The 11850-nt window shown below is 40.2% G+C and overlaps 2 protein-coding genes across 2 annotated transcripts; both read left to right on the top strand.

The window, feature by feature from the left end:
- The first annotated feature begins 964 nt into the window (after nucleotides 1–964).
- Nucleotides 965–4200, top strand: srm (spermidine synthase). Its single transcript, XM_030424485.1, has 8 exons — nucleotides 965–1198; nucleotides 1658–1778; nucleotides 1890–1982; nucleotides 2089–2242; nucleotides 2333–2416; nucleotides 2674–2819; nucleotides 3001–3123; nucleotides 3232–4200. Exons 1-8 carry the CDS (start codon nucleotides 1068–1070, stop codon nucleotides 3244–3246), a joined length of 867 nt encoding a protein of 288 aa, XP_030280345.1. The 5' UTR covers nucleotides 965–1067; the 3' UTR covers nucleotides 3247–4200.
- Nucleotides 4201–8671: 4471 nt separating this feature from the next.
- Nucleotides 8672–9917, top strand: sst6.1 (somatostatin family member 6.1). The gene is made up of 2 exons (XM_030422005.1): nucleotides 8672–9018; nucleotides 9334–9917. Exons 1-2 carry the CDS (start codon nucleotides 8914–8916, stop codon nucleotides 9559–9561), a joined length of 333 nt encoding a protein of 110 aa, XP_030277865.1. The 5' UTR covers nucleotides 8672–8913; the 3' UTR covers nucleotides 9562–9917.
- The last annotated feature ends 1933 nt before the right edge of the window (nucleotides 9918–11850 follow it).

Here is an 11850-nt window from a genome sequence, read left to right as displayed (position 1 = left end):
TTATTTATAATTATTAAATTCCCAATGAAGTTTTCTTTTTCAGGGAACTGATGTCGTTTTAGTTAAACTCTTTTTTTTTTTAATGTAGAACATCCTGCCTCCATTACATATCATTGTCACAAGTGCTTGACTACCACATGTGAGGGATCACTGCGAAAAATGTGTATCAACCGATATATTGACATCGTCGATTACATCTGTATCATCATTGGCCCCAAACAGGATTATAGTTTGGGCTCTACCTAGGATGTTAAATGACAAAACACACAATGGACTTATAGCAGAGATATTTTTGATAATATATGAAGACTTAGGTAGTTTGTAGGCTACCACTGATATGTGTTATATATAGGCAAGCATTGAGAAGGGCCCATTAATAGTATTGTTCATATGATGCATCTTTTTGTTCTACCTGAGCTGGACTGGACACATCCTTAATATGATTTTGTAAAATGGAAGAGATACATTTAATAAATACAAATACACCTTTCGTCACCTCCAGTTTGTTTCTTAAAGTAGATCAGGCAAAATATATAAATTTTGCATTAAAGCAATACAGTCCAAAATAGCAAGCAAGGCCTAGATGACCACTCTTATGATTGGGTTTAAAACATTTAGGAGGAAGTTGTATGATGTGTTTCTAATTAATATGAAAATATGAATACCTTTGGGGAAAAAAAGGCCTTACTTTAAAAAAAAAAAAATCAATCAACAAATGGTCACACTGCGTTACCCACTCTGTCCTGTAGGTCTAGGGCATGCGCAGTGGTACTGCACAGCGGTTTAGCTTCACGTGGGCTCCAGCAGCCGTACAGCAAGCATGCAGCTTCGCATGGACGGCGGTGTTGGTGCGACGTCAACCAAACTATACACGAACCGGTACACCCTCTGTCACCCCATTGGCCCTAACAACAGCAATACACTGACGTCAACGGCGTCCCATTCGTTAAAACGCGAATCATCACGTTTAGCCGTCAGATAGCGGGGAAGTGTCAGATCTTTGTCGTAACTTACTCACGTCGCCACACTTATAAACACGTTAGTATTACTTGTGGCAGCTGACCACCATGGACGACATTAAAGATGGATGGTTTACGGAAAAATGCACGTTATGGCCCGGACAGGCGATGAGCCTCCAAGTGGAGGAGGTCCTCTACAACAAGAAGTCCAAATTTCAAGATGTTATGGTTTTCAAGAGGTGAGTACTTTTAGCTACACAACTTGGCTAACGTTGCTAGCTGTTAGCATTTGCTAGAAATGAATGAGCAATCTGAGGCTCGTGGCATCTTGAGAAGTTTCTTCAGCGGGTACGATAGCTACATGTTAGTGGTTCGCTTTGTGTCAAGTTGTAGCTCACAGATAAACTAGCTAGGTAGTGAATTAACTAGACTTGGATAGCGAAAGTGATAACTAACCGTCACTGTTGGGTAAACAAATCACGGATTATCTCTCTCTCTCTCTCTCTCTCTCTCGCTCTCTCTCTCTTCTTTTTATTTATAAATTTTTTTTAAAGTGGTGGAAATTATATGCTAGACCTGTGCTGCTACTTTGTGTTTAACTTGTATGAATCCAACTCAAGTTATATGTCAATATTATGGGCTCAGGGATTTCAAGCTTCCACATGTGCCTCATGCTCTGCTGTAACGTAATTTCACAGTAAAACCTATGGGAATGTGTTGGTGCTGGATGGAGTGATCCAGTGCACAGAGAGGGATGAATTCGCCTATCAAGAGATGATTGCCAACCTGCCTCTGTGCAGCCATCCTTCCCCCAAGAAGGTATCACTAAGATTTATTCTTTTGAAATTCACTGGTGTAGCAGTATGACAACACACAAGAGACAAGCCCTGTTTCTTGTCCTGTCCGTCAACACGTTTGTATTTTCTATAGGTGCTGATTATCGGCGGAGGAGATGGCGGTGTGCTGAGGGAAGTGGTGAAGAATCCGCTGGTGGACTCGGTGGTTCTGTGTGAGATAGATGAGGTGGGAGCAACATCACTGGCGAGGATTCCAGCTTCTCTCTAGAGAGCTGCACTGATATGTCTGTAATACTGCACCTCACTCAGCGTTAATGTTGTCTGCTCTGCAGGATGTCATTAATGTATCGAAGAAGTTCCTCCCAGGAATGGCCAAAGGTTTTTTCAGTCCCAAGCTCACCCTCCACGTCGGAGATGGCTTTGAATTCATGAAGCAGAACCAGGATGCCTTCGATGTCATTATTACTGATTCCTCAGACCCTGTTGGTAAGTTGCACTTTTCTGTTAACAATAATATATTTGTCTGCAGGAGGCGGTAGTCCTATTCTGAGTTCTGTTTTGTTTCTTTTGTTGCAGGACCTGCTGAGAGTTTGTTCAAGGAGTCTTACTATCAGCTGATGAAAGCAGCATTGAGAGGCGGGGGAATTCTTTGTTCCCAGGGTAATTTAATATTTCACCACAGTTGTGTGTTAAAAATTGTAGAAAGGCTGATGACTGATTTATTTTTTTAATCTTTTTAGTAAGTTCCTGACTTGAGTAGAATTTACATCAGTTTACACCTTCTTTTTCAATTGATTCCTCAGTTGATTCCTCTTGGTTGATATTCTCCTTTATGTAGTCTTGAGATGGAAGGATGCCAAAAAAGGCAGACAGGAAATTAACATGGCCTTTTCTCTGCTCTTGTGTCGCTTTCACAGGAGAGTGTCAGTGGCTCCATTTGGAGCTGATAAAGGAGATGCGAACCTTCTGCAAGACCCTATTCCCTGTGGTGGAATATGCCTACAGCACCATCCCAACCTATCCCAGTGGCCAAATTGGATTCATGCTCTGCAGTAAAAATCCTGTAAGTGTGTTTGTCATTCTCTATATGCCATCCGCCACACACCTGATTGTTGTCGGATAGCCTAATATGAACGGGACTGGCTTATTGTGAAAATATTCCATTGCGCATTAACTTGTCCACTGTTTGTGATTGGTATTGTCCGTCCGATGACTGAAGTGCCTCTTCCTTTTCTTTAACTCAGGAAACAAATTTCAAGGATCCAGTGAAAGCACTGTCAAAAGAAGAAATGGAAAATATGAACCTTAAATATTACAATCCCGAAATACACAAAGCGTCATTCGTCCTCCCCGAGTTTGCAAGAAAGGTAAATAAAACATTGTATTCATAAATGATTTGCACGCACTTGAATGCAAGTCAGAACAGTTTAAATATTGACTACATCTCAACCAGTTTCTTCTTGAAACACTGACAGGTACTTGAAGCATGACCAGCACCAACAGATGTTCATTTTCTACCTGGCCCTCAGATCACAAATAAGCAACATGTTCTACGGCTTCTTCACCTCCTCATCACAGTTCAGCACCACTGAAGAGAGTAACCTCATAATGATTTTATGGGTAGGGGGAAACTTATAATCAGTGGATGGAATTTTGTGGAGTCATAGTGAGAAAGTCTCCGTTCTACCCTTTCCTTCCTTCCAGTCTTACACGCTCTTGGTGTTTATTTATTTGTGATGTATTTGGTTTTTACCTCTAACTCTGTCATTGTCTTATCAGCATTTCATGAAGAGCAATTTAATTTTTACTGTGGGAAAGAGCATTGCCATCAAACCTGACCTCATTCTGAAACTGTACTGTTTATTGGATTCACTGCATAACACTTTATGCAATATATTACGTACCATATAGAGTATGTATATGTAATGTATTGCTGTACTTTTATTTGTAATGTTTGATATCAGTTCGTACTCGTAGGAAGATGCACCGTTGTCACCCACCATGACTGTGTGTTCAGAATGCTAGAGTCCTCACACATGAACCCTATAGTGCCTGAAATTGGTTGTTTTGTGTTGAAAAGAACTTGTTCTGTATCTATCATAGTGTACCAGGCAGATTATGTCCTAGATGATGGATCAAGTGTCACCAGTTGAGGAAATTGTCCCTTTTTTTGAAATATCACCAACTGAGGTGAATTGATGCTCAGCTACGAGCATCAGTATAATATGGAAGACTTTAATGTTACGGTGTTAAAAATAAAATAAAATGGAGGATGGCATTGGAGCTTTTTAATGCACAAAATGTCTTTTAATGTGAATTGATTATGCAATTACAACTTGCAGTATTGGGTATTTGACTACGTTTTAGTGAACTTGTAATGTAGGACGCCAGTTTGCTGAGTCATGATTACATGACATGTTACTACCTATTAGTTGTAAACCCACATTCAATATTTGTTGACCTGAGCAATGAGTTTGTGTTTTATAATAATAATAATAAATAAATTGGTAACATAAAATGGTCACGTGAGATCTGTGTGCATTCAGCCACTGACCGATTTAAAGCCACGTTATGTAGGAATTGATTCTCTGTGTGATTTGGATCAGGAAACTCTAAATCGGAGTGAAAACCAGAAACTTTCTCCATTTTAAAGTTCCACCGACGGCGTTTGTATTGACTGACATGGTGCCTTCAAGTGTTATGTCCTTGTCCCAGGAGATCCTACACAGCCACCCAAGTTATGTAGTGCACATACAAGTGATCGGGATGAACAGTTGGACTGACAGAATCACCATTCTCCCTATTACAAGTCAGCGTACAATCCAAATGATTGTAAAGCTGTTACTTTAAGTACAAATAGTTGCATATTGTTGCTTTAATCAGACAGCTGCTTCTTTATTAGCACAAAAAGACAAGCACGCTACAGGAACAAGCACAGTAATGCCATGGCCAGCAAACTAGTTACTAGTAGTTTTGGCTCTGTGGGCAGGTGGCAGGTCCTGCTGGAAAAGTAAGTCAGCATCCATCTCCATGCTGAATCTCCATACTGTATGGAAATTCTGATTTCCTTTTTCCAGCAGGAGTAGTAACTGGCTTGCTGACTATGATATTACTGTGCTCGAGTGGCCAGCCAATTCACGTGACCTGAAGCCCATAGAAGATCTATGGAACATTGTCAAGAGGTAGATGAGAGACACCATACCGAACAATACAAACGAGCTGAAGGCCGCTATCAAATCAAAATGGGCTTCAATAACACCTCAGCAGTGCCACAGGCTGACCGCCTCCACGCCACGGTGCACTGATGCAGTTAGTCATGCAAAAGGAGCCCTGACCAAGAGTGCGTAAGTGAACACGGTTTTCAGAGAGGGTGACATTTCTGTATGACAAATCCCTTTTTTTCACTGGTCTCATATAATGTAATACTTTGAGATACTGGATTTTTGATTTCCATGAGCTGTAAGATGTAATCATCCAAATTAAAACAACAGAAGGCCAGAGATATTTCATTTTTTAAAATCGAGATGTGAAAGTCTCACTTTTTGAAGAAAAAAAACTTTTCCATTGCATTTACAGTTTTTGTGATGGACCTGTAGACGCAGGACTGCATTCTAGTGAAGTGATTGATGATTGTAATGATTTGTTAGAGGTCTATCCACTTGTCCAAAACCTTTCTTAAGATTTGGAGCTTATCTTTATCTGTTGCAGTACTCCTTCACAACTAAATGCAGGTTAATTTAATGATGTGTTTTCCATCCTGCTTCTCATTAACCCTTAATACATTCCTTAGCCGCTGGTATTAACAATGCTGAAGTACAAGTGAGGTCCGAGTGTAGTTTCACTTTCCAGGCACAAGATGGCACCCCTTACCAGCTGCTTTCACACTGTCAGTGTATAAAGGAAAACTTTAAAATTACACTGTTCCTATTCACCAAATGCATTTTCAGAGAGTCTGTCTTTGTATTTTGGGTTTTTCTTTGAATTTGAATAAAAAAGCCCCGTGAAGCCTCTCGTCTGCATTCACTGGTTTAGATGAGTCTGTGCTTTGTGATGGAAAGTGTCACTGTTGCTCTCAGTTGCATCAACTCTAGTTCTCATTGTATAAGACCTCAGCCCCCTCTGGCTTTCTATTAAAAAGTGGCCGACCTGCCACAATGCAGCGCATGATTGTCATGCTTCCCTTACAGCAACCACAAATGTTGTGTTTGATGTCAATGTGTTTTAATAATAATATCTGCGCTGCTGTAGCTGTAAGGACGATGTGTCATTTGTGTCTTCTTTACGTCAAAATTGAAAATGTTTCCAGTGCAGCTGAATAGACCGATTTACCTGTTCAATAGACTAAAGCCTCAGTTGATCTTTGAGTCTGTGTTCCTTTGTGATCCCCTGTAGAGAGTTGTTGAGTTGGTGCTTGAGGCCATGCATGAAGCAGACGTAGTGAAAATGGAGACTTCCACGCACATTAATGAGATCTGGGAAGAACCTATGCCGGTCCGTCATGCTGACGTTTGTTCACGGTTTGAAAGTCTCTTGCGGGCTGGACAGCAGATACTTTTTAAGGAGGCCAGTTGTTACAGACTCTTCAAACACACTGAATTCCCAATATAGAGCCATTTCAACAGTCGGCTAATCTTTGGATTGGCTCCGGGCCTTCTTCAGATCAGCCGTGTATGAAGAAAATACCTCAAACACCATTTTTGAAAGCACGACAAATCCATTTGAACATAATCAACTGAGGCCTACTGGAACATAAGTACTGTCTGTTCCCTGCCGGCAGCACCGTTTGAAACGTCACAACAGTAAACTCAGTTAATTGTGCTTTTTCATCGGTATAACCTGGAGGCTGAGGGCAACTTCTCCACCACTTGAGACAATAATTTCCTCTCAGACAAGAAAGTCTGTTTAGCTCATATACTGTAGATCAGTATAAAAGGGTTCTGCAGGACTTTAGAAGTAGCACACACATTTTATCATTACTACATTTATGGATTTTATTTAGCTACATACACAAAGGCTGCAATATTCAGAGATATGAACGATAAATGGGTGTTAATGTAGGCTGCAGTGAACATTTTTGTACTGTGTAACCACCACAGGGCTTCAATTAATGATCATTTTCATCATCTATTAACCCGCTGATTATTTTCTTGATTCAAGGGGAATCATATCATTCAAGATATGAGTTTTAATGTTAACAATATTAATGAGGTTATAGTATAACATATATATATATATTTTTCCCATAACTGAATAAACAAGCTGTGTTTCTGAGGAAAATAAGGGAGTAAAGACAAAGTAAAACAGTGTGACAGTGTTTTCCTGTATGGTCTGTTTATTTATTCAGTTATGAAAATGAGGAAAGTTTGTTTATTTAGAATTTTTCAGGCATTGAAAATCAGCCAATGAAGATCTTTTCTCCTTTTATTTATTTAAAATTTCTTCCACAGAACTACATAGTGCACCATAACTGACTAGTTGGTTGGTGTATAAAATGTCCGAAAATTGTTAAAAATGACCGGCAGTGTTTCTCAAAGATGGCCTCCTTAAATGTCCTTAAATGTCTCTGTCTTGTCCACAACCCAAAGATATTCAGTCTACTTTAGGAAAGGAGGACTAACGAAGCCAGAAAACCCTGGAATCAGAGAATATGACTCAAGCCAATTAATCGATCACAAAAAAATAGTTGACAACCAATTGACTATTCGTTGTAGCTCTGCTCCATATTATTACAGACAACTACATCCTTAAACATAATCAGTTGTCGTTTTACTCGAAGCAGAAGACTTGGCTAAGGAAAACAAAAACCAATATACACATATTGTGCACTGGGAGCTGGAGACTGCTTTTCACTTGTTGAATCCAAGCAGCTTAGTGTGAATTTAATTGAACTGTAGCTACAGCCTATTATATATCTCCACTATGTTATACACTTTCACATCCATTTTTACCCACCTAGTGATATTCCAGACATTATTCTTTCTGTTAATTTACTTTATAGTTGAGTTATAGCTTTTACAAACACATTTTTATTTGACAAGCAGCCTGATGTTGGTCCAAATGGTGAAATCAGTTATCAGCCTTTTACCCAAACCTGCTCTTAGTATTCCCACTTAACCAAAGACTGGTGTTTTATTTTTTTATTTTCAACTCAGAAAAGCATATAAAAAAACCTACTAAATTCAATCTACTGATTTGGTAAGTAGTAATCTAACTACTTGTCCATGTTAATACAGATCAAAGTTAACCATCAGCTCCATCGTACATCTAGCAGTGAATCGCTTCTTCTTCTTCTGCTTCTGTTTGTTCTTTTTAACAACCCCGTTTACTCCACTTTATCGGTGGTGTGCATTTACTGAAGACAGCCCCTGAAGTCATGGTGGGTGTCAGACAGTTCAATTGTAATCTGGAGGTGTCGGAGAGGCTCACAGAAGCCCTCTGACAGGAATCAGATGTTGACAGAAGAACGGTGCGAGACACTGATCAGCCAGCTTTTGGTCCTTTTGTGTTTTAGATTTGCTTTTGACTGCCGCAACCCAATCTTGTGTCATCGCCCAGGTGATGAGTTGTGGAATTGTCTGTCCACCTGCCTGGAGAGGTCTTGTTTGAGACTGTCTCTCATAATTGTCAATACATTAGTTACATGTTGATGTCAAAAACCCGGTGACGTGGTTGCCTGCTGCAGATGTTCCTCCTGATGAATCACATGAACGCATCACAATTTGTCAAAAAGGTTAACTGTTGAGCACTTCCATTTGTTCTGTCCTGAACCATTCATCTCGCCTCCTTTTTCACCATCACGCACACATCCCCCCACCCCCCGCCGCCCAAACACACGCACACATACACCCTCCACCCTCCGTCATACACCCACCACCCTCCACGTCAGTGGCAGACGGGGGGAGAGGCGTATAAAAGAGTGAGGGACTTTGGAGGTAGAGCAGAAGAAACATCACTGGTTTCCAAATCTTGTGACCAGCTGCCACCAACTGCACTGCACTTTCTCCAGCGCTCTACTCTCTGGATCTCTGGCCAGTGTGAGCTGCTCAGACTCTCGCTCTCTCTCTCAAACACACACTCACACACACGTTTTTCATCCCTGTGAGCCTCCTGCTCCTGTGACTGTAGCTGTGGTCCGTCACCTGTACTCCTGTCACAGCATGCAGCTCCTGATGGTGATAGCAGCTCTCATGGGGGTTCTCTTCAGCGTTAGAGCAGCCGCCGTGCTTCCTGTGGAGGACAGGAGCCCCATCCATTTGAACAGGGTGAGGAGGCTGATTCTTATCTTTTATTTGTACTCCACTGCACTTAATTTAACTGTTTTTATCCATTTTTTTGTTGGAAACATTGTTTGAATTTAAATTTGAAAAGGAATGGTTTATTTAAAATCCTGCTTGTGAAATACAAAGTGTTATTTCTTATATGTATTGAAGAGTTTTCAAGAGAAAATCTACTCAGTTTTAAATTCATGCTGTTAATTCGTATGTCTTGAATAGAAAAAAAAAAAAAAGGTAATACTTTTTCACATTTTCTATGATCCAGTCTCTTTAATAACATGCCCTTTTCTAATTTTTGCTCAGGAGCTGAGCAAAGAGCGCAAGGAGATGATCCTGAGGCTGGTGTCTGGCTTGTTGGATGGAGCTCTGGACAGCAACATGCTGCCGGGGGAAGCGGCACCTGTGGATCTTGAGGAGCCGCTGGAGTCCCGACTGGAGGAGAGGGCTGTCTACAACAGACTATCACTGCCTCAGCGTGACCGCAAAGCCCCCTGTAAAAACTTCTTCTGGAAAACTTTCACCTCCTGCTAACAACGCCCGAAAAAAAAACCACCCGGCTCTGCCTGCCGACTGTACTCCTTCTCCTCCCAGCTCCACATGAACTGTAGTAGACCTCAGCTGTACATATCATCAACACCTGTCAGACATGCGGCATCGATGAACTTCACTGAGACAGACAGTGCGTCTGTTTGAATATCAATGATTTATGTATCTATTTGTGTATACACTATGTATTTATGTATGTAACATTTTATTTCAGGGTCAACAATAAAGCATGGATATAATATTTGAGATGGTTATCACAGTTAATTGCCTTTGATCAAAAAAAAAAGAAAAGGTTGTATTTTCCACCTGCTTCGTCAACATAAACGCAAAGTCAAATTTCATGCAAGAAATGATGGCTGTACTTTTTTTGGGGGGGGCGAGAGAACATTTCACACACTAAAATGATGGAAATATATTAAAGTTTACTGCTGTTGCACAAATATATTTCCATATCTCCTGAAAAACAGTCGTAAATAGCAGACCTTCTTTGTTAAAAGCCAGCCAAGTGTTCTCGTGCAGTCCATAATTTGAACATCTTTCTTATGCTGCTTTGAACTTGTTGCTGTTTAACTGTCTTTCTAGTTTACAGTCAAAAAAATACTTTAGGGGAAATAAATATTGTATTTTGCATATAATATTTTAATAAGACACAAAAAAATAGGCATTTAAATGTCACATTGACGTTCTTAAATTAATATCCCGGTGCTGATTCGTTAATAAAAAACTATATCATTGTTGAATTAGATAAAAAAAATAATGATGTTGAGCCTAAATATTTAAAAACTATAAATGTAACGTTTTCTGTTTAACCACGTTTGGTGGTGAAAGTCTGCAGTGTGTAAATGATGTCCAGTGTCCTAGTACATGGTTTGTTGGTGATCCTTATTAATTCCTAGTCACAAGTTGAGGGAGTTACTTCGGTGAATCACAGGTCATTAAACATGTCAGTAAAATAGGAAAATAAATCAATTGAAAGCTTCTCCGTGTTCTCTCAATGCTGTCACCGGACGGCAGCGGTGTGCAGTGACTGCACTTGGTTGCAGCCTGTTGTTCAATTAAACAGCGAAAACCATGACGGGTATAAAGATCAGTCTAAGTCAGAAAAATGCATGTATATGAATCTGATCCAAGTGTTGGAGAGTGAAGGCACAGACACTGTTGCTGCTGCTGCTGCTGCTGCTGCTGCTGCTGTTGCTGTTGCATGTTGAGATAATGAAGTGTGCCCTGTGTGACCCTATCAACCCCGTTGTTCAATATCTCGCAGCAAACGAGACCCTGTGCCGGCTCTTCTGGCATGTACAACCAGTGTGATGTGTGTTTGTTAACCACTTACTGCGGTGGAGTGTGGAGTAGGTGCTGGCCGCAATCAAATATTGACTTTCAAGCCGGGCCCACAGTCCCTATTAGTGAACTGGTGGATTTCATGTGTTGAATCATATAATTATTTGTCGGCTGTTTGAGCAAGTTCACATGAATACTGTTTTTTAAATAGAAGTGTGACTAAGAAGGCAACAAACAACTCTTTGCATTATATAGAGGACTGCTATCATTCGAGCACTTTCAGTACGTTATTCATTAACTATACACTGGTTATATTATTGTATATACATGAAAACTTTTTGGCGCTTCTTTCTTGTACATTATCTCCTTTATAGGATCTGAGGATTAAAATGATAGGGAAATTCCTCAGGTTTTGCCTACCTGTAGATTTCATTATCATAAACAGTCAGCCCTGCAATGACCAGCTCCAATATATCCGAAAATCATCATGACCTATCTCTCGTGTGAATTCGAGCCCCCTTTGGACATTCCACCATTGTGCCAAGGAGTTATGAATCATACCTGCACAGCAAAGACCACCTCAATTTTTGTTTTTGTTTTTGAATTGAGCTCCAAATTAAAGGGACACTGTGTAGTTTGAGAGGAATTTCCAACTCAGAAATGTCATATTTACAATATGGATGAGGTAATAAAACAACCTCAGAAATATTTATTATTTCCATAACTGCATAAACAAGCCGCCCTCAGAGGAAAATAAGGTCCCCAGAACACAGTTTGAAGCTGGGAAGGTGGCAGGGTCCGCCAAATGTTAATAAAGTAAAACAGTAATGAAATTGCGTTGTCCTTTAAGGTCGGTTTGTTTATTCAGTTTATTCAGTCATGAGAACAAATCAAGTTAGTTCGTTTAGTTTGTTTAGGCATACAAATCTTCAGTCAATGAAGATCTGTCTCTTCTGATTAAGAATTACTCCCCAAAACCACTTGGTACACCTT

This window comes from Sparus aurata, chromosome 7, assembly GCF_900880675.1.
Source record: "Sparus aurata chromosome 7, fSpaAur1.1, whole genome shotgun sequence".
NCBI classification, from domain to species: domain Eukaryota; kingdom Metazoa; phylum Chordata; class Actinopteri; order Spariformes; family Sparidae; genus Sparus; species Sparus aurata.
The sequence above is the reverse complement of the archived record's forward strand: the minus strand, read 5'-3'. Positions and strand labels throughout refer to the sequence as shown.

Excerpts from the sequence above, each read along its gene's own strand:
- srm (XM_030424485.1), top strand. The coding sequence starts at position 1,068 with ATGGACGACATTAAAGATGGATGGTTTACGGAAAAATGCACGTTATGG. Across the intron at positions 1,199-1,657 it reads GATGTTATGGTTTTCAAGAG|TAAAACCTATGGGAATGTGT; the intron begins GTGAGTACTTTT and ends GTAATTTCACAG. Across the intron at positions 2,417-2,673 it reads GGGAATTCTTTGTTCCCAGG|GAGAGTGTCAGTGGCTCCAT; the intron begins GTAATTTAATAT and ends TCGCTTTCACAG.
- sst6.1 (XM_030422005.1), top strand. The coding sequence starts at position 8,914 with ATGCAGCTCCTGATGGTGATAGCAGCTCTCATGGGGGTTCTCTTCAGC. Across the intron at positions 9,019-9,333 it reads GCCCCATCCATTTGAACAGG|GAGCTGAGCAAAGAGCGCAA; the intron begins GTGAGGAGGCTG and ends ATTTTTGCTCAG.